This window comes from Ammospiza nelsoni, chromosome 4 (assembly GCF_027579445.1).
Source record: "Ammospiza nelsoni isolate bAmmNel1 chromosome 4, bAmmNel1.pri, whole genome shotgun sequence".
NCBI lineage: Eukaryota > Metazoa > Chordata > Aves > Passeriformes > Passerellidae > Ammospiza > Ammospiza nelsoni.
This window is the reverse complement of record NC_080636.1, coordinates 32,291,702-32,314,982: the sequence shown is the minus strand read 5'-3', so window position 1 is coordinate 32,314,982 and position 23,281 is coordinate 32,291,702. Positions and strand designations below refer to the sequence as shown.

General features: G+C 39.3%; 1 protein-coding gene across 1 annotated transcript in view; it reads left to right on the top strand.

Moving 5' to 3' along the window:
- The window catches only part of SNX25 (sorting nexin 25), an 81,713-nt gene that overhangs the window by 45,620 nt on the left and 12,812 nt on the right, over nucleotides 1-23,281 (top strand). The window contains exons 7-11 of the mRNA XM_059470542.1: nucleotides 4,087-4,277; nucleotides 11,297-11,428; nucleotides 13,269-13,544; nucleotides 17,742-17,900; nucleotides 20,344-20,475. Of these exons, the coding sequence (XP_059326525.1) occupies nucleotides 4,087-4,277; nucleotides 11,297-11,428; nucleotides 13,269-13,544; nucleotides 17,742-17,900; nucleotides 20,344-20,475 (890 nt within the window). The remainder of the gene's footprint in view (nucleotides 1-4,086; nucleotides 4,278-11,296; nucleotides 11,429-13,268; nucleotides 13,545-17,741; nucleotides 17,901-20,343; nucleotides 20,476-23,281) is intronic.

Genomic DNA, 23,281 nt, shown 5'->3' with positions numbered 1-23,281 from the left:
AGACTTGTAAGTTATATATACGGTTCCAGTTACTGCTTACACAAAAATATGAAATTGATCTTCACTACTTAAATACTAAGCATGGCATTTAGGAGGCCCTGCATATCTTAACCTGGCTCTTGGAAAAAATCTTGCAAAAAAGCTTGTGATGGGGAGTATGTGTGTTGCTCCTTCAGTGACAGGTAGGGCTGGTCAGTGCTGTTGCATGTGCTGCCAGGTGTCATGGATCAGTAGTTACTGAAACTATAAAGGAACAAGAACTTGTATTCTCAGTTTTATTCATGCTTTTGCCATACATAACTTTGTAGGTAAAATGAGAAATCTCTGCCTTCTGCTAGCACTACTAAGAGGTCATGCATGTCTAAAATACCATTGTTTTTGCTTTAAGCAAATTTACATTGTTTTTGTTTATCCTCCAGTGTGCTTAAGTATAATAAAGGTTGTGTGACATTTTGTGGCATGACAATTTGGAAGGCCCCATATTCTGACTTAAAAATGGATGATGTGAATATGTACTTCAGTTTGATCTATTTAATAGATATAAACCTCCTCAAGTAGCAAAGCTGCCATAGGGGAAAAAAATAGAAGAGGAAAGAAAATTAGGTGTGAGAAATCACTTTTCAGAAATAATTTTGGTGGGTTAGGATATGCTTCTGGGAATATGCTTCTAGCTTAGCTCAAGTCAAGATAGTTATGAGTGATTTACAAGACAGCTTTGTCAGAAATCACTGCAGATATAAAAAAAATGCAGAGAATAAAACAATTTGCACAGGTAGCATAGCTTTGATTGCTTGGTAAGTTTGAGCTCATTTCAACTATTTATATTTTAATGTTGTTTGGTGCAAATTGAGTTATCTACAACTGTGGATTGATAAGCAGAGTTTGAAATTCAGCTTTTGGTACTAATTGCTTTGGGTTGCCTTTGCGAGAGCTGCACAGGACCCTTCTGGGATTTAAAATTCCTCCAAGGCAGTGCATGTCCTGTCAAAATTTCCCCAGATAAGGGGAATTATTTTGGAGGAAGTTAGTAAAAGACACTTTGCTCCTATGAAGATGGAAGCTCTGCTCAGTTGCTGTTGGTAAAGTGTATGCAGCTTGTGGGGAGGAAATCCCAAAGTAGCATCTTTCTTGTCTTGCTGATAAGGAGTGATTTTTGTTTGTTTTTAATAATATTTTTTTAGAGAAATACCCAAAGTGCAAAGTTGCTACTCTTGAAAAAAATATTACTCAAAGGATGCTTTTTTCCTCCTTGCATTGTGGTGAAAGTCTCTTAGTAGCAGAAATCTACTTCTTTTCTATTTATTGAAGCTTGCTGGAGGGTGTGTGAATACACGCAAGCCTTTCCTTCCATGCCTTTCTGGTTTTATTTGGTTTATGCAGTGATACCTGAATGTGAACATCATCTTTCCTGATGCTCAGAAATGGGGAGAATCACTCTTAATTCTGTCTCGGTATTTTGGTGATTATGGAATCAGACAAGAATATATTCAAAAGAGAAGTCTTTATAACTTACAATATTGTTTTGATAGTGCTTAATATGATAAGAGCAGAGCAGTTGAGGTCTGAAAATCTCTAAAATCTCAAAACACATTACGGTTTGGATGAAACCAGTGATCCACCTAACCTTCTCCAGTTGAGCTGAAAATGCTCCTCCTGATTTCTGCTAGTTTATCTTTCATAATTTGGAAGAGGAAAGTGTTAGTCCCCAGTTCCATGCTGTCTTTCCTGCCCTGTAGCACATCAGCCCCATCGTGTGCTGCTCTTGCTCTGCTTTTCAGCAGCCTCTTGTTTATGTGTGAAGGACGTCACTGGCCCTTTCACAGTGCCTAGTCCTGTTTACCCATGGAGCAGAAACAGCCTGGCAGCGCCAGCTTTGGAACTGCCCTGAGAGATGCTTGGCTGGAGTGGCTCCTTTTGGATATGAAGAGCTGAGGTAAATGTTTTTGAAGGGTCTCTGTTAAGACAGGGAATAATCACTGGAAATGGTGGGCTCATTAATCTCTCCTGGGGGCCTGCTGCAGTCACAGGATGATAAGATTTCAGGTGAAGTAGACATGCATGCTTTGAAAACCCTTCCAGAATGCCTTGTTCTCATCAAGAAGGGTACTTTTGTTTTAAGAAGACTGAATGATCATTGCATTGTACTGTTTGTGGGTTTTCAGGTATGCATTATGAGCCCAAAGCATTTAAACTATTGAAAGAATTGATAACTTGCAAAAATCATCTTAAAGTCAACTGCAGCAAGGAGAAGGTTGGGATTTAATCTTAAACTTTAAAGTTCTGTTCCTGTATTTGTAATAGCTGTAAATGTTTTGATTTGGGGGAGAGCATTGTTCTGTCCTTAAGGTCTTTTCCTTTCCTTTTCTCTCATTAATACTGGTACTTCTGTTTAGGGAACTGAAACACTAAATTAAAAGCTCTGTTGACTTCCCTGTGGAGATAACATGCCAGGAAAACAGATGGCTTTTTTTTTTTTTTTTTTTGGTAATTTTATCATTTGCTTCAGTGAGTATAATCTCTTTAGTTCACTATTATATGGCAGCTCAGATGCAAATGATACTCATCCGTTAAAATACTAAGAGTATTTGTATCAGGAACCATCCCTACCAACATAAAAACATAAAGGAAATCAAGTGAGATTAAAGATATGGGTGAAGATAATGGGAGACTATCTGGACTCAGTTATGTGTAGAACTTAAGGGAGCTCCATGTACCTTGAGTTGTCCTTCAGTATGCAAAAGACAACTTAGAGTTGCATCCAATGCTTACATGTGGCTTTAAGTTGGAAATATAAGGATAAAAACAGTTGTAAAAGGAGAAGTTGCCATAATGTATTGGAAACTTGCTTAAAATAGGGATTTTGAATAATTTCTGAGAGATTTCCTTTTTGCTGTTTTTGCAGTCACAAACCTATGTAGTTGTTTCTTAACAGCAACTCTTGTGAAAATCAAATGCTGTTTTTATCTAGATGATTTTGCTAGCATTTAATAGTTTGAAAACATAGTAGAATAGATCTTTACCATTTATCCCTGAGCAGTCAGATAATCCAGAGCCAAGTAAAAGCCAAGTACTTTGCTACTGAGTAATAGCTCCAGCCCAAAAAAGCATGGTTGTTATCATTGAGCAAGAGGAAAATAAAATCAGAGTATAAATGTAAATCAGTTGCATCCTGCAGATATTAAACATGATTTCTGCACAATGAGGTTTTATATCTGCTTTATCTGCTGCTCATTTTTTTAAACCCTGGTAATTAGCTGAAGGGGATGGAATGTAGAATGCACAACCATTACACTGGCTATTACTAAGTCTTATTCAGCTGACTGTCATCTTCACATTACTTTACTTTCTAACAGTACTGTGCAGTGTTGGCGTGGCATTATAAGATTTTTTTCTTAGTCATCTGACTATTGAGTGAACTTTGGTCAGTTGTCTGGAGGGGATATTGTATGATAGGCTGTTCACATCAGGCACAAGAGGTTTGGGCTTGCAAATAAGATATGTGGGAATGTGTCATGCTGGGCTGGGGGGAAGAGAGCCCAGTCCCTCGAGACTCCAGGCAGTCAATGCTGTGTTCAGTGAGGTATATTGGCCATCAGCTCCACATGTTATCATTTGCCATGGCTGTAGGTAATTTCCTTAATGCCATCTGATAAATGTACATCCTGTATAGACGTCTTGGGCTGTGTCCTCCAACAAACTATAAAGAGAGCTGGAGGGGTTGGGTTTTGCTATGCATTTGAATAAGGATTTTTTTCCTCAACTTTTTTTTCGTGTAAACCCTTGAGTTATCATTGCAGAATGTTTCAAAATCATCATCCTGTTTCAAATGCAAACTTGCCAGTATCTGTACTGATGAGCATAGCTGATTCATGGATGTCAGATGCTTTGATCAAACAGGTCACAGAAGCAGTGCTACAATATTTTCATGTCATAAAATACTGCCTCTGATTTGCTTTTCACAGAAGCAATGGTACAAGGATGTTTTCCTGTTGTAAAATACTGCCTCTGATTTGCTTTTCACAGAAGCAATGGTACAAGGATGTTTTCCTGTTGTAAAATACTGCCTCTGATTTGCTTTATTCTTAGATTCAAAAGGAAAAGAAACTGCAGCAATGAAAGCTGACCTCCTAAGGGCTCGCAATGTGAAGAGGTACATTAATCAGCTGACAGTGGCAAAGAAGCAATGTGAGAAGAGAATAAGGCTCCTGGGAGGGCCAGCTTATGATCAGCAGGAAGATGGCATTTCTGATGAAGGTGATGGCCCTCCAAGTCAGAAGGTACAAATGGTATTGTCTGAAGGTCCTTCTAAGTGTGTTACCACTGGATCGTGTTGCCTCACTGCCGTTAATCCCTCCCTTCCCCCAGGAGTCAAGTACAATTTAATTGCTGCTTGGTTTATTTACCTTGGGAAAAGGTTACTGAAGTACCTGAAAAGACACATTAATTGCTCAGCTTGGAGTATTGTGCAATGTGAAACTTCACAGAGGGCTGAGTGGCTTGTAAGCACGTGTGATTTTTCAGACATACCACCTGTAGGGAGTTAATAAGGACATGCAGCTTAGCAGCTTTTGTCAAAGTAGCAACTTGCTTTCAAATAAAAGGCTGCCAACATATGTGCAGTATGTCTTTGGCCCTCGTTATACTTACTTTAGGAAATATGTGTGGGTTTTGAAGATACTGAATTATTCAAAAGTAAACACTTATGGAAGGCAATTGACAAAACTCTGAGCAGTTGTTGCAGAAAGTCTTTGGCAAAGCTGTTGTGACTGAATGCTGGTTTTCAATACCACTGTAGTCTGGAATTAGAAGTAACTATTGTGTTGGCCAGCATCTACAAAAATAAAATAACTACTTAGTCTTGCAAATCTTTAAAAATTTTAGTGACTTTTGTAATCTGCTCTGTTCCCTTTGGGCAAAGCATAGTGGCTGATGTATTCAAATGTGAAAAGATTTTATGTTTTTCATGTAGGTAGGAAATAGCTTGTCTTTTCCAGCGGGATCTTTATTTTCATTATGGCCTTATAATAATTGTAACTTAGTAGCATATTAGAAGAAGTAGAATAATGGAGAAATAGTTCCTACTTTTTGTATTTTGTTTTTTCTTGAGTAAGGTCTGAAACACAATGATTCCTTATTCCCCACTTGTCCTTAAAGCATGATTTCAGATGGTGTGTCATAGGTTGTGCCAAGACAGTCCTATTCTCTTTCCTAAAGTTGAATGCAGGAAGTGGTGCCAAGAAGAAAAAGAGAGCTGGGAGCATGTGGCAGCACTGCATGAGCCAATGATGCCACTTTTGATGCCTGCTGAGATGTTACCAACTTTTCTGGATAGATACATGGGACATAAGATTGTTCAAGACTGGAGTCCAGCAGTGAAAGTGCACTTGATAGGGGCAGGGATTGGTCAGGAATATAATAAAATATAATATTGTAATTAAAATTAAAGGAATTCCTGAAATTCATGTTGCATGTTTCATGAACCAATAGGGTTTTTTAGTGGGAGTTGCTGGCCTGGGGTTACGTCCTGCAAATATACCAATGAGCAGTTCAATATTGATTTAATGGTACCATTAATAGAAATAATGACATCTTGCAGAAGCATTTGTTGTGGTGATGGTGTAAACAGTGGGATCTGAGGCAGTTTTACTTCTAAGCTTTTGGTGTTTCTGTGATGAAGCCCTAGAACTCCTCTAATGTCATGTCAGTATAGAAAATAGGAAAACTGCTTCCCCCTTCTCTTGTCCCTGATTCTCCATTGCCAGGAAAGAAGCTGTGGGAACCTGTTTGAGAGGTGGAGGCCATGCTGTCCCCTTTTGAGCACAAAAAAATGCTTATCTGAGGAATTAGTGTTCCTTCACTGTTGCTCCTTCTTATCCTCTCCTAGCACTGTGGTAGCTGCAGTCTGGGTACTTATTTCAGGGCAGCTGGTGTTATTTTGGATGTTGGCCCCTCCTATTTCGACAGTATTGACTGAACACTCGGGCTCTTTTCTAAGCAAAAGGGCAAGGCATTGTTTGGGATTTAGTAGGTAAGATACATTAGTAGGTTGCAGCTTGTGGCCCTTAGATATTAGAGTATGGTTGTGCTAACATTTCTGTTAAGGTAGCATCTGAATTGCAGAACTAGCTTTTGCAGAAGAAACTGCATGTTGGCCTTCCTTTCTTCAACTTGCATGAAATTGGTCAGAAATGGATATTTACTGATGGTGTTTTGAATTAATATTTTATATAAGTGTAGTGTAGAATCTTGAATGCATTATTAGCTTTGGGGAATTTTTGGTACTAGTTGAACAAAGAGCTGACTAGTGAATTAAACTTGTATTTTGATTTCACTTATGCATCCTATAGAAAGCTCCAAATAATCCATCTCCATATATAAGCTCATAATCAGAACATGCATAAAAGACTTTTTACCAGCAATGCCATTACTCCCCTACTACTGCAGTCAAGAAAAAGCTATCAGTGTTCTGTTTGATTATGTAGTCTTGTGATTTTTATTCATTTGATTTTGTACATGTTTCACTTACCTAATTTTCCTGAATCCAGGTTCTCTAGGGAAACCCTACATATGTGAATTCTAATCAAATGCTTATAAGCAAGCAAACAGACAAATAAACCACAGCTATTCTCTGAATCTGAGTTCTGTCATTACCTCTGATCCTGATTTAAACTCTGCCCACGGTGTTAGATTTTTTTTTGGAGAAAATGCAGTTTGACTAAGTGTAACATATAAAGCATGTCTTTATAGTCAGTGCTGTTTTAGTCCTTTTTCCTAGGAACTATGCCTGCACAGTACTGCAGTAATTAGTTGAATTTTTTGTCTGTGTTTATCCAGTGAATGAGGTTTTTTCCCCTCTGTTGTGCTGAGCATAACAGCCACCCCGCCTCATCTGTGAGATTTGACATATGGAGTCACAGCATCTTAGTGGAGCTGTTTTGTGGATCATGGGTTCTGGGAGGGGATCTGGGGATCTGACCCTGAACTAGCTGTGAAATAGCAAGGAAACCATCTGAGTGTATTTTGAGGTGGAATGAGCTTGTCTTCATAATTCAGCTGATGAGGACTAAGATGAAACTGCTGCAGAACATCTTCCACTGCATCTGTGGATAGATGTTGATTTAACTGGTGACTTAGCAGATTTTCACAGTGATTTCTGAGCTTCAGATTGTAAGATCATATTATGTCAGGATACATCATGGTACAGAATTTGGGGAATGTTAAGAAACCAAGCTTCAGTTGTTGTCACCTGTTTGCCTGGTGATGCGTTTTCTTATGACAGAAGTATGTTTGTGAACATGTGAGTCTCAAGGCAGGGGCTTTTACATTATTGTATGTGCAGTAAAGTAGTCAGGTACCTTATGTGGTTAGTATGTACTTTCTAATACTTATATAATCATTGCATTTAGTTCACATTGCTGTGACAGAGAGACTTTGATGACTTGTTTCTTTTTAAAGCATAACGAGATAAATATAGGCTTTAATTTTGGTCAGTATATGGAAAAAACATTAGTTAAGGGTTTTTTAAAATACAGCTTGGAAAAAGATATTTATGGTTTTTACATTTCACTTATTCCTGGCTTCTACCAATAGAAAAAAGGAAAAAATCCAAAGCAGCAACCAGTTCTGCAGTCTGACTGTATGTTGTTATCCCAGCAGAAAATTTCCTTTAGTGACCCAAATGCTGTTCATCCCAACCATCTGCAGTGCTGTTACCAGCTTTATTTGGGCTATTCATTATAGGTCAATGTGGTTGTAGTGAATGGGAATGTGGTGTGTTGCAAAGAAATACAGTACCATGCATCTAATCTGTGCCTAGTGCCTGTGCAGTCCTAAGTTACCTAGTAGTTCTCTGTTCCTGTCCAGAGGGAAGTTGTGACTGTCTTTAGGGATTTAACAAGACAAGTCTCTGCTCTGTAGGGCCAGGGACAAGTCTCCTCTGTGGGCACATGCTAGGGATGCTGGTTAAAGCATCCCACTTGAGAAAAAGAAATAGAAAAACCTAACCCTTTCCTAGTCTTAGGCAGAGTCTGTGACCAGCTGTGATATATGTTACATTCCTATTGAAGCAGGGAATTGATGTGGCAACACTAAAGCTTCTGGTTTTTCCAAACCCAGAAGCTGCTCTTGAGTTAACAGGATTTGAAGAGTTGCTGTGGAGGCTGATAATTCTGAGATTATATCTGCTAACTGGATATTAGATTTGAGTGTGTACAAATGCCCTAATGCCTGCCTATGTGCCAGCACAGCTTAGAGTTTTGTGCTCTAATCCATGGTGATACTGAATCATAAAATGATCTTTTGCTGAGGATTACAAATTACTGCAGAACTTCTTTAAATCATGAAAGGAAGTAAGATCCACAGAACAGTTGGGTACCAAAAAGGACTGTTGTGGTTTCTCCCCCTGGACCAGCCAAGCCCCATGCAGCCACTCGCTCGCTGCTCCACCAGCAGGACTGGGGAGAAGGGTAAAACCCAGAAAACTCATGGGGTTGATATAATGACAGTTTAATAGAGAAAGCAAAAGCCACACACACAAACAAAGCGAAACAAGGAATGAATTCACTGCTTCCCATGGGCAGGCAGCTGTTCAGCCATCCCCAGGAGAGCAGGGCCCCATCACATGTAACAGTGACTTGGGAGGACAAAGCCATCACTCGAAACATCCCCCCTGCACATACTGAGCAATTGGGGTCACCTGTCCTGGCTGTGTCTGCTCCCAGTCCCCCATACAGCCCCAGTCTGCTCTGCAGTGTGGCAGTACCCAAAGCAGAAAAGGCCTTGGCTCTGTGGAAGCTCTGCTTAGCATCAAAAAAGCATCTCTATGTTATCAGCCTTTTGTTTAGCACAAATCTAAAACATAGCCCCTGCCAGTCTCTTAAGAATGTTTAACTTTACCCCACCCAAAACCAGCAGATATGCGTTTATGATTTTTCACCTCAAAACTGAAACCCTCTTGTGTCTGTCATTGTTGGCGTTGCAGCTGTAACATAACGCTTTCAGTACAGGACTGGTAATATTTAATGATTCCAGAATACTCCTGACTTAAAGAAAAATCAAGAAGACATTTGAGAGGTCTCATTTCTGCAAGGGAGTAAGCTTTTCTGCCATTAATTTATTTGTTTCAGCTTGCAAGGCTATCTGTTAGGAGATTTGTGTAACCCTGTTGCTAGGCACCACTGCTTTGGTTACTGGGGGGCACTGGTGCAATGGGTCCTTTGTTAGGTGGGAGAGGTGTTTGCACTTGCCTTGCTGCCTGCAGCAGCACTTAGCCCCAGTTACTTCTGAGGGGGGTTTGTTTGTTTGTTTGCTGGTTACCCTCCTTGCTGGCAGCCAGAGTGGCATAGCTTGGGTCATGGAAGCATGGAGACCAGGGTGACCTCTCACTCAAGAAGGGACAGCACATGCCCCATGTTGTGGTTTATTAACTCTGCTATTCACAGAGCTGACAGTCCCTGAGATGGGGAAAACATCTGTTTGAGGGGCTGGAAGACCCTCTTACACTTGTATTGTAAATCATTGTCCCTGGTAGAAGGATTGAATAGAAAATATGATGATGCACAGTAATGAGGCTAAATCGCAGACTGGCCTTTAAATTGCCATGTCTGTGTTCTGTTTGACAGCCTGATCACCATTTCTGTATTAAGCTGAGCTTGAACAAGGTACTCTCTGCTTTTCAGTGAGGTTTATAGAGTAAGCTTTTAAGTGCAGATATTCATATATCTGAATAGTTTTAAACCCAAGAATAAAGTCATATCCAGAAGATATTGGGATGATAAAGAGAAGAATGGCACATGACTTTCACAGGGGAAATTTAAACATGTAAATGAGCATTTCATATGAGACAAATATAATTTGCTTAAACACTGCCCAAAATTTGGGGAAGCTGTTTCAGACAAAACACAGGGGACTGCAGTTGTTTAAGAACCATATTTAGCTTGCTTTTTAAAGGCACTGATTTTATGCCAATAATTGTGTATGTGGTTTCCTCATGTGTAGCTTGAGACAAGGAAAATGTTTTTCCTACCTATAACTTGGTTGCAGAGTTTCACAGGTGCTAGATTTAGGAAAAGGAGCAATGTTCCCAGAGAGGGAGGCATCCTGATGCTGACTAGAATTGTATCATTATTGTTAGATACAAGAAAACCCATATTACAGAAATTATTAATGCCTCAATCTCAGAGTTCACATCTTGCTCCATACCAAACAAACTTTGCTATAAAATGCAAAGTCATAGGAAGACTCATTAGTGCCTGAGGACCTTCTTTCTTTTCAAAGGGAAAAGTGTGAGTTGGTTGGTGCCTGTGAGAAACAAAGAAATTGAGACTACTCTGGGTAGTGTGTTTGGGTTCCTGGTGATAAAAGTAATGGCACTAAATAAGTGATATGAAAACTGGTTCAGCTGCAAGACTGGAGGGTTGGAGGGAAAAGGTTTCTTGGTTTTGATGAGGAAACATCAAAAAATGGTCCTATTTTTGGAAAATAGGAAAGACTTGGTCCTATTTTTCAGAGAAAAACAAGGTTATTAATTTTGTTCAGTATGGAAAGTTTTGCTCATTTTATCAGAGAAGCGTTTGTTTTCAGGTGTTTGTCTCAAAGAAAAGGCCTGGATTCACAAAAATAGTAGAGGATAAGGAAGTGATAATTGCTTTTTAATGCAACTTCTCAATGGCTGCAGCATCTACATGGGTACAGGAAGCCTGTGTTTCATTTCCTTTGCTGCCTGATGCAAACCCTCCTCATTCAGGAAAAGTCCTTAGCACTATATCACAGAACATACTCATTCCTGACTGTGTTTCTGATAGATGCTTTTCAATAACAGTGGGAACTGGGCACCAAATGCCCTGGCAGACAAGATATTACATCTTTCTCTGTGTCTCTGGGAATAATTGAGATACATCTCAAAGCTCTGTGGGCTGTGGTATGGAAACTGCCGGTGTTTGAAACAAGAACAGATTATTTAGCTTTCAGGCTCCTCTGCTTTGCAGGAGCATTGGAAGTTAAATTTTTGACAATAGCATTTCATGAGTGACTTGAAATGCGATCTTAGTCCTTTGAAATGTATCCTGATTAGAAAGATGTGGAGTATTTGCTATCTGATAGAAGCAAAGATGAATTTATCTTCCAAGTACTTAAAACTCTCTTTTTTTTAATGAAGCAAAACTATTACCGTAGGAGGTATGTGTAGTTGAATCTAAGACATGTTTGTGGGATGCATGATGAAAAGATTTTCCCTATAAGGAAAGGAGTTAGAATTAGGCACTTTTCCAGTTTTTATTCTTAGTTTTCCCTTCTTCAGATTCTTCAGTTTGAAGAGATTTTGGCCAATCCTTCATACCGAGAGCACTTCCGGATCTACATGGAGAGGATGGACAAGATGGCTTTGATTGGCTTCTGGGAGTCTGTGGAGAATCTCAAGAGTGCTAACAAGGTGGAAGAAGTTGCAAGCCTATATGGCTTTGTACATTGGTGACACTGTTTGTTGTGGTCTTGATGATAGGAAATGTCTTCATGTTTTTGAAGTATCAATAGCATAGGATGGGTTCTAAGCAATTTGGGTTTTTTTTTAGCTGCTTTGTGTCAATATTTGAGGTTAATATTGCAATTAAAATTTGTGGGCTGTTGTGATCATTTCTTGCTGGTTGGTGTAACAACATCTGTTAAAAGGAATACTTGATATGCAAAAGGAGTAGCCCCCTCCACCAGAGAAAAAACATGCAGTAAAACATGCAGGCTTATTTGTATTAATTCATATGAAATCTAGAAGAACGTTGCACTTGGATACTCTGTACATAAGTGTCTCATCTTGCCAATTACAGACAGCCCATTCCATCCAAAATAATGAAATCATGTGTATATACATTCTTAAAATCTTTTTGGAAGAGAGATGTTGCTTTAAAAGACCTCTCCCTAATCTGTAGCAGCTAAGTTTCTCCAGGAATGCCCCACTACTGATAGAGAGAAGAAACAATGCTATATCATAATTTTGGCTAAAATAAAGTAGGAGTTAGAACCCTGAAACAAAGATAGGGAACGTCACTTAAAGTTGCAACAAGCAATGGTGCCGAGGAAGAATTTGTAGAATACAAATTTGCTGTTTGTCACCAGTGTGGTGGATTTCTGGGGGAAGCAATTAAACCTTCAGGATTCATGCTAGCATGAAATACAGATTTGATTATTGATTATCAGTTAACTTTTTGTTCACTGTAATTTTATTGTTCTTACTCCAATCAATTGGAAAACAAAGCATCCTGTAAAGAGAGAGATAAATTGTAAGAGTATGAGTAGTGAACCATTAATACAGGCTGAAAAAATGACTACCAACCAACTCAAGCTAGAGAGTGTTGATAAAAATGGTTTGTCAGAGAGAAGAGAAGAGTTCTGTAAATCAGTGTTGACTTGCAAACTGCTCATGATTGGAAAAGGTACTATAAATCATTTAATGACTGCTCAGTTGTGATTTTTTGTCCTCCTGTTCAAAACAACATGCATGTACATATGGAAATGATATATCTGCCACTACAGGGCAGCTTGCACAGAGGTAGTGTCCTGCAGCCGTGTGGCTGTGGTGTTGTCAGATGAGGCAGGTAAGAACACTGTGCCATTCTGAGGGAGTGGATAAACCCTTTTTAATTCTGTCCAGTTTAGGGAGATGGTAATTTAGGGAGCTGATCATGGGCTCTGCTGCATTACTTTCTCTCTTTCCTGTTCATTAATGCAAAGTTCAATCCTGTGCACTTTACTGTGCTCAGTAAAAATACCCAGCCTCCTGTCCTGGTAAATGTCTCTTCAATTGTGCTTTTTTTCCTCTTGCATTTTTTTCTCTTTTCCTCTGCAAATGAATTATAATGATGTGTAAAGTGAATTGATTCTATTCAGCAGAAGACAGGAGAGCTGATCCAGCTGAGCTTTCCCATCTGAATTTAAAATGGTGACCACACTGTTGCTCTAGCATTTTCTTCCTTTTAATGCCAGCTTTTGGAACATGGATTTAAATGAGTGGGTGTGGAAGCTCTGGCAATTGTAGGGCACAGCTGTTCCTTCACTTAACAAACATCCATACTTAACTTGTAAAATGGATTGCTCAGCAGAGGTGCACAGGCAGGCAGCATGCTTGGGCTCAGTAAGAGGTTTACAGATGTCTTCTCATACATTTGGATGGGAAATTAGCTTGATTATGCTTCAAATTGTGCACCTGTGTCCTGAGTCATCTTGATATTTTCAGTATCTTTTCATTATTCTTTTCTCCCTCCCTCTCCCTTGCTTCCTAGGCTGAAATACCTCAACTGGTGAGTGAAATTTACCAGAATTTTTTTGTGGAAAGCAGAGAAATACCTGTGGAAAAATCCCTTTATAAGGAAATACAGCAAAGTCTTGTGGGAAATAAAGGCATTGAAGTATTCTACAGAATTCAGGCAGATGTTTATGAAACTCTAAAGGACAGATACTACCCCTCATTCATTGTCAGTGATTTATATGAGAGATCAGTCAAGCAGGAGGAAGAAAGAAGTTCTGCTCAGCTAACTCCTGAGGACAAAGATGAAGTGGTGAGTCACACAGACAATTTCTTTCACTGTTATTTAAAGTGATCTGAGAGACTGTCCTGAGAAAAGAATGTAGTAGCATCTTCTGTCCTTCAGCTTTGGACTACCCTTCTTTATTTTACTCATTTATTTATAAATATCATCACTCTTTTAGTTTCATCTGGTAAAACTTTTTGTTTACATGCTTTCAAATAAAATGGTACAAAATGACAGACTACTTAAATTTTAATTTAGTTGGAGTAGATAGTTCAGATTCCTAAGCCTTCTGTATTTCACATCTTTCGTTATGCTCCTTAGAAACAGAGAATGCAAAACACACTTTGTATAAGCTCAGCTGCTCTGCTTTTGAGTGAAAAAATTCTCACTGAAACATTGGTAGGTTTCTGTCCAGACACTGTCCCTGTCTTCCATCTATTTCCTAGATAGTAAATAGGTATTAAAATTGCACAAAAGAGAAGAAAAAGTAATGTAAAATATAACCTTAGTGGTTTTTATTGATTAATTGAATAAATTAATAGACCATGTTGGAAGATAAATCTGGCACAAGAACTCTAAGTACTGAAACAGAGCATTCTAAATGCCATAAGCAATAAGCCAATGGCAGCTCTTCTTAGGGCAGGTTTTTTCCTTGGGCTGTCTCAGTCAGTCATGTCAGGGGAACTTGTGTGTTGTGTTTATCCAAGAACAGTTTGACAAGAGCATGTCTCAGACTATTGAGTGCCTCTTTCAGTCAGGCTGCTGCTTCAGATCAGCATGCATGCCTTCATTTTACAGTGAACTTGCTCAGAACTAAATGAAATGTAACAGTTTGTCCAAAACCAGGTCTAAATAAATAAGTCCAAAAGTGCTGATCTACATTCTGCTATTTAGAAACAATTTTCTCAGAACCTGAAGCTTTTGTATTTACTCCTTAAAATGACTTTAATTTCTGTAGGTGAGGTGTTCTAGTCTTTGTAGTTTGTGTATCAGCAAATCTGCAGAGATGAATTGTTGTAAGTAAATTACTTGCAATATGTGCTTTTAGAGCTTGATGAATCTTTTCAATGTTTGCTTTCCCCTGTATGCTTTTCCTTGATAAAACATTCAAGATGTGTTTTTTAGTTTTCTCACTGCTAACTCAGCTCTGTGTTGAGAGTGGCAGGTACTTCAAAGGCTTTGTGTTCTTGTGCTTGCAGTCACTGAGGCTTTGCACAATGACTCTGAACAGTTTTGTTCAGAACTTCTTGAAGCATTAAGTGCTGTGCTTTCTAATTTCTTCATATGATTTATTCAAAGTCTTACACAGATAATGATTTCTCTGAGGAAACTGGCACAATACTTTAGGGCTAGCTGTACTGATAACATCTACTTTAGCTGCCAAAAAGTTTGATTTTTGACATCAGCGTCATCTGTCCTTCCTTTGAGTCCTTGGATATGCGTGGACCACATATGAAGTCTGTGTAAGCTGTGAAGCCTTAAAGACTAATATATTGCCAAGTCTGCTGATAACATTCAAAACAGTTTAAAAAAAATCTAACAACTAATTAAGTATGAAGTTGTATATACTGCTTGAGTATCTCTTGAATAGAGCAGTTCTTATGGTGCTGTGCCATGCTTCAGGGTTTTTGAGGTGAAAGCAAATTATAAGAGTCTTTCTGAAACTTCCCATGTTCTTTCAAATTTTGGTGAAAATGCAGTACTGGCTAATAAGTTTGTGGGTTTTTTTCTCCCCATATATTGGAAATGACAGCTGAGATATTGGATGTTTCCGAAGGGGTACATATTGTTAGGAAATACAGATTGGTTTTGTTTAGTTTGGGTTTTGGGTCTATGTCCTCACTTCCTGGGGCACTGTGGGAATCACCTGTGTTCATTTTCTATAAATTTCACTGCTATAGCTGAGTAGATAAAAGCCATCTCATGCATCTCATGCACTGCTGTAGCTGAATAGATAAAAGCCATCTCATGCACTCAAGGAGAAGAGGACAAAAGGATGAGCCCTGATCAAATGTGAGAACATCAAGTCTCAAGACAGGAGTCTGGGAAGGGCCAGACTGCTGCTTCTGCTGCAGCTGGAACAACTCTTTCTTCTTCCCAGCCTGGTACCGCTTTCTGTTTCTGGGACAAACCTCCACAAACCTCCAAGTATTTCTGCTTGGGCAAATGTCACAGGTAGAGATACAGAAGCAGGGGCACTGGCATCCAGGACTTTGAGGAGAGGATCTGGTGATGGCATTGGTGCTGCATGTGTCAGATCACTAAAATAAGGCTGACAGCTGTGTTCTACGTCACTCACAGAAATGGAAGCCATTATCAGCTTACCAATGAGGGGAAGACAGTGCAATCCATTGTGATCTCAGCTTTGAGTGAACTGGTTGGTTGTTAAATTTGATATTTTGAATACAGCTTATTTGATCTTGTGATTCTGGCTTTTTTTTATGTGATAAACCTACTGATTTAGCAGTGTTTTTTTGGCTCTAAGTATCTGAAAAGTTAATGACAGAGAAATCATGTAGCCTGCTTCTGGGAGCACAGCCTCACTGACTTGTAATTTAATTTCAATTCTTTGATTGCTAGCATTGAACTTCCTATGAAAAGTCTTCTAATTCTTCTGTGTTGAAAATAGCATTTTTGATTCATTCTTTACCTCTGTGCTTCCCCAGAAGTGTAAGGTTTGGGGTTTTTTTATGGTTCTTTACATTAGCATTTTAAATAACACCCAATATTGTTAATTATTATTATTTGTGTTATTGTAGTGCCAGAAGACAACATTCTGAGCTGAGGTCTGTGCTCATGCTTGGAGACAAGTTTCTGACCCTAGGAGTTCATAGCCCATGCAGAATAGAGAGAAGAAAGGACAGGGCATGGAGCTAATGGGTTTTTTACTTAGCCACAGAGCAGGCAAATGCAGAGCTAGAAAAGGGCATGGATTTCTCAACCTAGAACTCCTGACTTTTGCATTATGTTCGAGGATGATGCTAAGGAGATTAGTTATTGTTGCTGTTGTTATCTCTTCTCAGATTTTCTTAAATAAGATAAAAGATGGAATTTACAACAGGATTGTCTCCTCTAAAACTCACAGAATTTACAAGATAATTAGAGTTCCTTCTGTTAACTTTTTCTTTATGATATAAGGATACAGTTTACTTAATTGGAATATCATTAAATAACACAAAACCCCTCTTCAAGAGAATAGACTCAGCTTCCCACAGACAAATTTAGATATACTCAGTCACAAACAGACCTCAAAGGTCTTTGAACATAGCAGCAGTAAAAGCTGAGTGCTGCTTGCTAGATCTCAAGGTCTTCATGTCTATTTGGGGAAGTACAGTAAGAAGGGGGAGGTTGAGCTATATGTCAGAAGATATTAAGGAAAATGTCACTGAAAGGTGTGAAGTTTTCTATTTTTTTGCAGCCTGTAGTACACAAGATGGAAAAAGCTATTGGTTTGTCTGAATGAATATATGAAAATGATTTATGAATTTAGGGTAAGGCATATGTGCTTTTAACACATTTTTATTAACACTTCTAAAAACAGCAGTAAAATCTGTGTAGAAAGCTAAAGGACTTGGTTTAAATTGTTGTGCAGGATGACAAATCTGTTTTGTGAAGTTTTGTGGGAGGCAGGTCTGTTTGTTAGAAATATGGATTTTTTTTTGTTGTTTTATTCCCGGCTGCCCCATCCTCATTACCTTTCAGCTCAGTGCTAAGTATTTACTTTTCTATCTGGCTCTGAATATTCATCATGACTACTAAGCTGTTTTTGCTTTTTAAACAAACTTTAACTCTACCTCTCATTAACACTAAAGCCTTAGCTTGAAGGTCATTTTTACACTGTTGCTGTGAGTTGACAAGGAACCATTCTAGAAGTGGTAATGAGGTTTTGTCTGTTGGGGTGTTTGGTTTTGGTTTGGCTTTTTACAACAGACTGACATTTCATGTTGGATCTGAAGGCTGGAATATCTGTTATTACCTACATTTTCATCTATATCAAGAAGCAAACAATAACTCACCTCCTGCCCCATCCCTGGCAGTGTTCAAGGCCAGGCTGGATGGGCTCTGACCAGTCTGGTCTAGTGGAAAGTGTTTATGCCAATGGCAGTGAGATCAGAACTGTGTGATCTTTAAGGTCCCTTCCAGCTGAAACCATTCTGTCATTCTGTGAATAACTGTCTCTTTTCTCATATTAATGTAGCAATTACCCCCACCCTCTATTCCTAGAGCCAAGGTTGTTGTGAAGAAGCTACTGAAGAATGCAGCACAAGAATTAATGAACAGGCCAGTTATGCTGTAAATAAACTTCGCCAGCTAAATGACAAGCTTGAGTATAAGAAACAGGCTCTAAATTCCATTTGTAATTCACCAAAACCCGACAAAAAGGTACGAAACTTTAGTGTCTTCAGTTCTTTTCTTTGATTTGATTTATTTTATTTTTGGCTAAGTGTAAGTTTGTGTAATATCCAGATGTCACTTTTTGGATGGGTCAGATAGTTATTTCAGTCAACTTGTAAAACAGAAGGTGAAATCAGAACTTAGTTTTAATTGTTTAGTTACAATGGCTTTTATATATGGGGAATAAACTTGTGAATGTGATATATATTGCTTTGTTGGCCATGGAGTAAGGATCACTCTCCCGTGCTGCCTTGTCGGTGGCAAGGGGTGTTTCTCCCTTGGCTCCCTGCCCTGCCTCGGGCATCTGGCACTGCCACTGCTGCCCGGGGGCTGCCTGGCCCCTGTGCCCTGTGCCCAGCCCCTGTGTCCAGCCCCTATGCCCCGTGCCCAGCCCCTGTGCTGCCCAGGGATGCACTGCTCTGCTCCTGTGCCCTGTGCCCAGGGGATGCTCAGCTCCTGTGCCCTCTGCCCAGCCCCTGTGCTGCCAGGGGCTGTGCGCTCTGCTCCTGTGCCTCTGCTGCCGCTCGGGGGCACAGCACAGCGCCCTCGGCTGCAGCGCCAGCTCGGACAGACTTCTTCGAGCAAAGCGATGAAAAACCCCAGACCTTTAGGAGTGGCTGATTCCTTTATTAGGAGCTAGGAGAAAACATGCTGTCATCAAAGGGAGAATTCAGAGTGATACGAAACTTTAACCTCTGGACTAGGGCAAACAAAAACCAGCCTTTTGTCTTTGCAAAGTGAAACAGGTAACTAATCTGAGAATATACTCAGGAGAAGCAAGGGGCTTGCACATGGCTTGGGCCAACTTACTTGTGTTGATTTTACAGGCCTGTTGTTCAGGTGCAGTTGGGCCTGTCTTGTCAGCTGTAATGGGATTTGGCTGCAATGGTAGATGGTGGGTAAGATGAGCAAGGAGCCAAGGTGTTTTCCTAAAATCCTGCTGCTAGCGATGGCAAAAATGTACCTGGGCATTAGTCATTGCTCTAAACCTGGCTGGCTTCTTTATACATTTTTCCTTCACTCAGGGTGAGTGTAAGATGCTTGTCTGAATAGGAGTTGACGCCCCAGCTCTGGGCATGGCCACCTCCAGGAGAAAGGTGTGGGCACTAGAGTTTGTGCCACCCTGGCTGGCTTCATTCCCTCTGTCCCTTCCACATCTTCCTTCTGCCAGAGGGTACTGCAGACAACTGAAAATGCTTGCAGCTGTTCTGGGGTGTCCCCCTTCCAGACCAAGCCCTTCTATGATTCTCTATAAATAAAACTTTATATAATGTTCCATTCACAAGAATATTCTATGTTCCTTTTGCATTCTTGAAACCATAACAGCTATATTCTTTCTGTACTTAGGCTTTTGGGGAGGCAGGGATTGCACCCCTACTGAAGTTGTGGGTTTTTCCCTGGATGTTTTGTTTCTAAAATGGGCTTGGAAAATAGCTACATCTCTGAAACAGAACAGTAAAATGGATCCAGTATTATTGTAATGTCTCAGTATTCAGTTTGTAAATGTAACAGCTGTTTATTTATGATAAAATATTACCAGTTGTTCTGTATTTATTGAATGTTCTGGATGCTGCTGGAGTGAATGTAAGGTGATTGTAAAGAAGCCTCAGCATTGATAGCAAATAAAATATAAAGTTATTCTGAAGGCGAGGTATTTGCTAGAAAATTGTTATATAGCTGTCCCATACATATTTTACATCTGACATGAGACAAAAATTCTGAACAAGACAGAATTCCTGTAGCTCTGTAGAATGTACTACTTGTGACAAGTGATAGAACTGATAAATTTGGCTAAGTGGTATATCATATTTAAAAATGGAAAAATGTCATTTGCTTTTGCTGTGTTTCTAATGTCACATCTTATGTATATTTCCACCTTCTCTTGTTATACTGTCTCCTGGCAGGATGTTTGGCTACTTTTTGTGCTTTCCACAATAACAAATCATTGCCTTCTCAAAACTAGAATGAAATAAGTGATAACTTTGAGTGTTTTCTAACTTAGCTAAATTCCTAGAAATGAAATCTATTCCCAGGTTCTTCAGTCACATGATGTGTACCTGAAAATGATAAAGATGCCTTCAGTAAGGTATATTTCATTAATGGCAATTTCAAATTCTTATAAAACATACTGTGTGTAATATATAATCCTATCTCAAGTGTCTTTTATGCCGGTAGTGTGATAGTAGTTGTACTTCTAACTTGTTTTTTTTTATTTTAATGTGAGGGTTGACCTTTAAGATTGCTGTGTGCTCTACAAGTTTGAGACATCATCGATTTTCTCACTTGTAATTTATTTTTTTTTAATCCACAGAAATTGTTCTCCCTGTGCTTTTGTACCTTTTCTTCTTTCAGAAGTGTTCCTAAAGACATAAATCTTGTGTGCTGCACAAGCTTTTCCCTACCAATTGTAATGAATAAACTTTTCTTGCAGATTGTTTCTAAGCTGAAGGATGAAATTACTCTGATGGAGAGAGAGCACAGTGACCTTCAGCTGCACATTGCAAGAACAGACTGGTGGTGTGAGAATCTTGGCATGTGGAAAGCCTTCATTGTCTCAGGAGAGGTAGGGCATTTTTTTTCTGCCTCTTGACCTGCTGGGTCTATTCAAACTTGAATGAAAAGCAGAAGAAAAATGTGTAGATGCTTTCCTTATACCTGTCTATACTTAAAATTTGCTTGTGCGGGAAAGAACCCTAACATCTTCTGAGCTCCTTTTCTGTTTCCCAGTGGCTACTGTGATGCATACACAGTTTCTGTTCCTCAGACACTGTTGTAATGGAGTTATAAAAATTACCTGCATGTACATAAACGAGTTTTGGCACTGGGTACAGTAATTTGCTATCTTAGGGGCACTGTTTTTCATAAGAACTGTGTCTTCCTATATTACCATGCTATTGCACTTGGGTGCAGTTGTGTCTCTGCTGTGTCTCAAAGATGCAGTGCTTATACTTTTTGGGTTTTGTATTTAATGGCTGTACAGTTTCAAGGGGCTTGAATGCCTGGAAAGAAAGTGCTTTATATCTGTAAGTTGAAGAAATTGTTACTCTTTTTTGATCTTGTTTTGCTGTTCCATTTGGGCATAGGCAGACAATTGTAGAATCCATGCCAAAAAATGTGATGAAAACAGAAAGTATTACCATCTTCTGGCTCTCTAGTAACACTTACCATGAAAGGAACTCAGTGAATGCTGGTTATTTAGTAAGTGTAGGCTGACATACATAAGTAATCTTCTTAAAAGTATCACTACGAAGATCTAAAGATTAATTGGGTCTCTACTGCCTTCCCTCTGTGTGCCACTAAGAAAATGTTCCTGAAAAAAATACAAATAGTTTTCTTGAGGTAACTCTTTGTTGGAGCAAAAAATTATGTGCTGTGGAGTTTATTTCGTTGTGTCTTAAGCTCTTGCAAGCCAGTGATAGGTCTGTCAACTGTTAAAGTCATTGTGAAAGAAATAAATCCAACAGGTCAAAAAATGTAAGGTGCCAGTTTTAAAACCAAATTCTCCATGTGTAAACATCTGGATTTGTTTTTGTTTTAATGCTGTTTGCAGGTGGCACTTTTGAGAACTGAAAAGTTCTTAAGTTGTCTTCTTAAGAGTTATTTGTAGCTTTTGAAACCTGGTGTTAAAATCTGGTAAACTCTGGGTGCAGAATGGCAGCTTTCTGCACAAACATACATATTTATATAACATACTATACACATATTTATATATCATATTTATATTTATGTAACCATATACAACTGTCCAGTGCCTCTCTACCAGAGGAGAAGGTGCTTTGGCTAAATTAGAGAGAAGTTAGAAAAGGCTTTTAATTGCTTGCTGCCTTAGCTATAATTTATGAGTAGTACTGTATTAGGAAATTAAATACAGGCTTGCATAAATTGTGCTGTTTGCAGCTCCATTCTTCAAAGGGTAGGCTGGAGAAAACATGGGTTTTGTAGTTATCTATGGCAATTAATTTCTTGGGAATATTCCAGCTGCAGTTGATGGTTTCAGGGGGCACGAGTAGACAACATAGTCTTTCTATCTGCAAAATATATTGTTGCCAATCCTAGAATATAGCTCTGTGATTTTAGAGAGAGAAAATCTTGGCCCTGTTGTTTAGCAGAAAACTTTAGTAAAAGTAATTTTTGCTATAGATCTTGAGCTGAAAGTGTAATGGCCAGCCATTTAGCTTTTAAACTGATCTACTAAATCAGTTAACAGAGAATGCACAAAAGAAAAAAATTACTTAAGTCTTGGGAAAAACCATGTCCACACTCTTGTTTGTAATCTCTTAGCTTGAATATTTCAGTCTTTGTAGTTTTGAGTAATTAAAATATACTAAGTCTGTGTGTGAACTATATATATATAAATCAGTGTAAATAATATAATCTCTAGGTGTCTTTTGGTAGCTCATATTTTTGAAAGAGACTCAGTGTTGAAAGAGACTCAGTGGCTGACTGATAGAGGTTGAAAAATACAATAGGAAGATGCAGAATGAGGGACCTATGCTAACAACTTGTGTAATTCCATAATTACATACCTCATTACAGGTATGTAACTTAGAGCTAAATTATCTAACTTGATCTGCTTGCTTTAATTGTTTTGGCCTTGTATCATTTAATGTTTTAACAGACATTCTGTCTTCCTTGTCCAAAGAATGACTGTTTCAGAGCATAACATCTTTTAAAAACTCTATTGCTTTCAGAAGGAATTGAGTTTGTAGATCCGAATAAGGTGAGCAAATTGCAGGTTTCTTGTGGTTAGCACACTACACACCTGCACAAGGGGTGGCTGAAAAGCTGCTCAGTGGACAGGAATTTGGGGCTGCTGGTTGACAGCTGTCTGAACATGAGCCAGGAGCATGCCCGGGTGGTCAAGGAGACCAAATGCAGCCTGGCCTGTACCAGAAATAGTGTGGCCAGCAGGAACAGGGAAGTGATTTTCCCCCAGTACTCAGCACTGCACAGACAGCACCTGACACAGAGTTAGGAAGGTTGGGAAAAAGCCAGATGGTTTTTTGGGCAGGAGCATTAGAAGTGCAGTCTCATGATGTGGCATGCAAGGTTTGTGTTCTGCAGGAGCTCTGGGCTTCAGCTCTGACCCCCTGAGCACCTCTTGGCTGGAAACAGTGGAGATGCTGGTGGCTTGGCAGATGTGCAGCTCGTCTTGAGTGGGCTGCAGGTCTGTCAAGGGGAAATGCAAGCCCTGAACACATTAGGAAGGAGTTTCCACTCAGGATGAGGAAGTGTTACCATCCAGTGCAGGTGCTGGGCCGTGTCCCTTGGGAAGGGGGGATTTGAATGAGGAACTTCTCCCATGAGAAGTGGTTCTGAAAGCATTTTCAAACTTCATTTGCTTAACTTAGCAAAAGGGAGAATCAGAG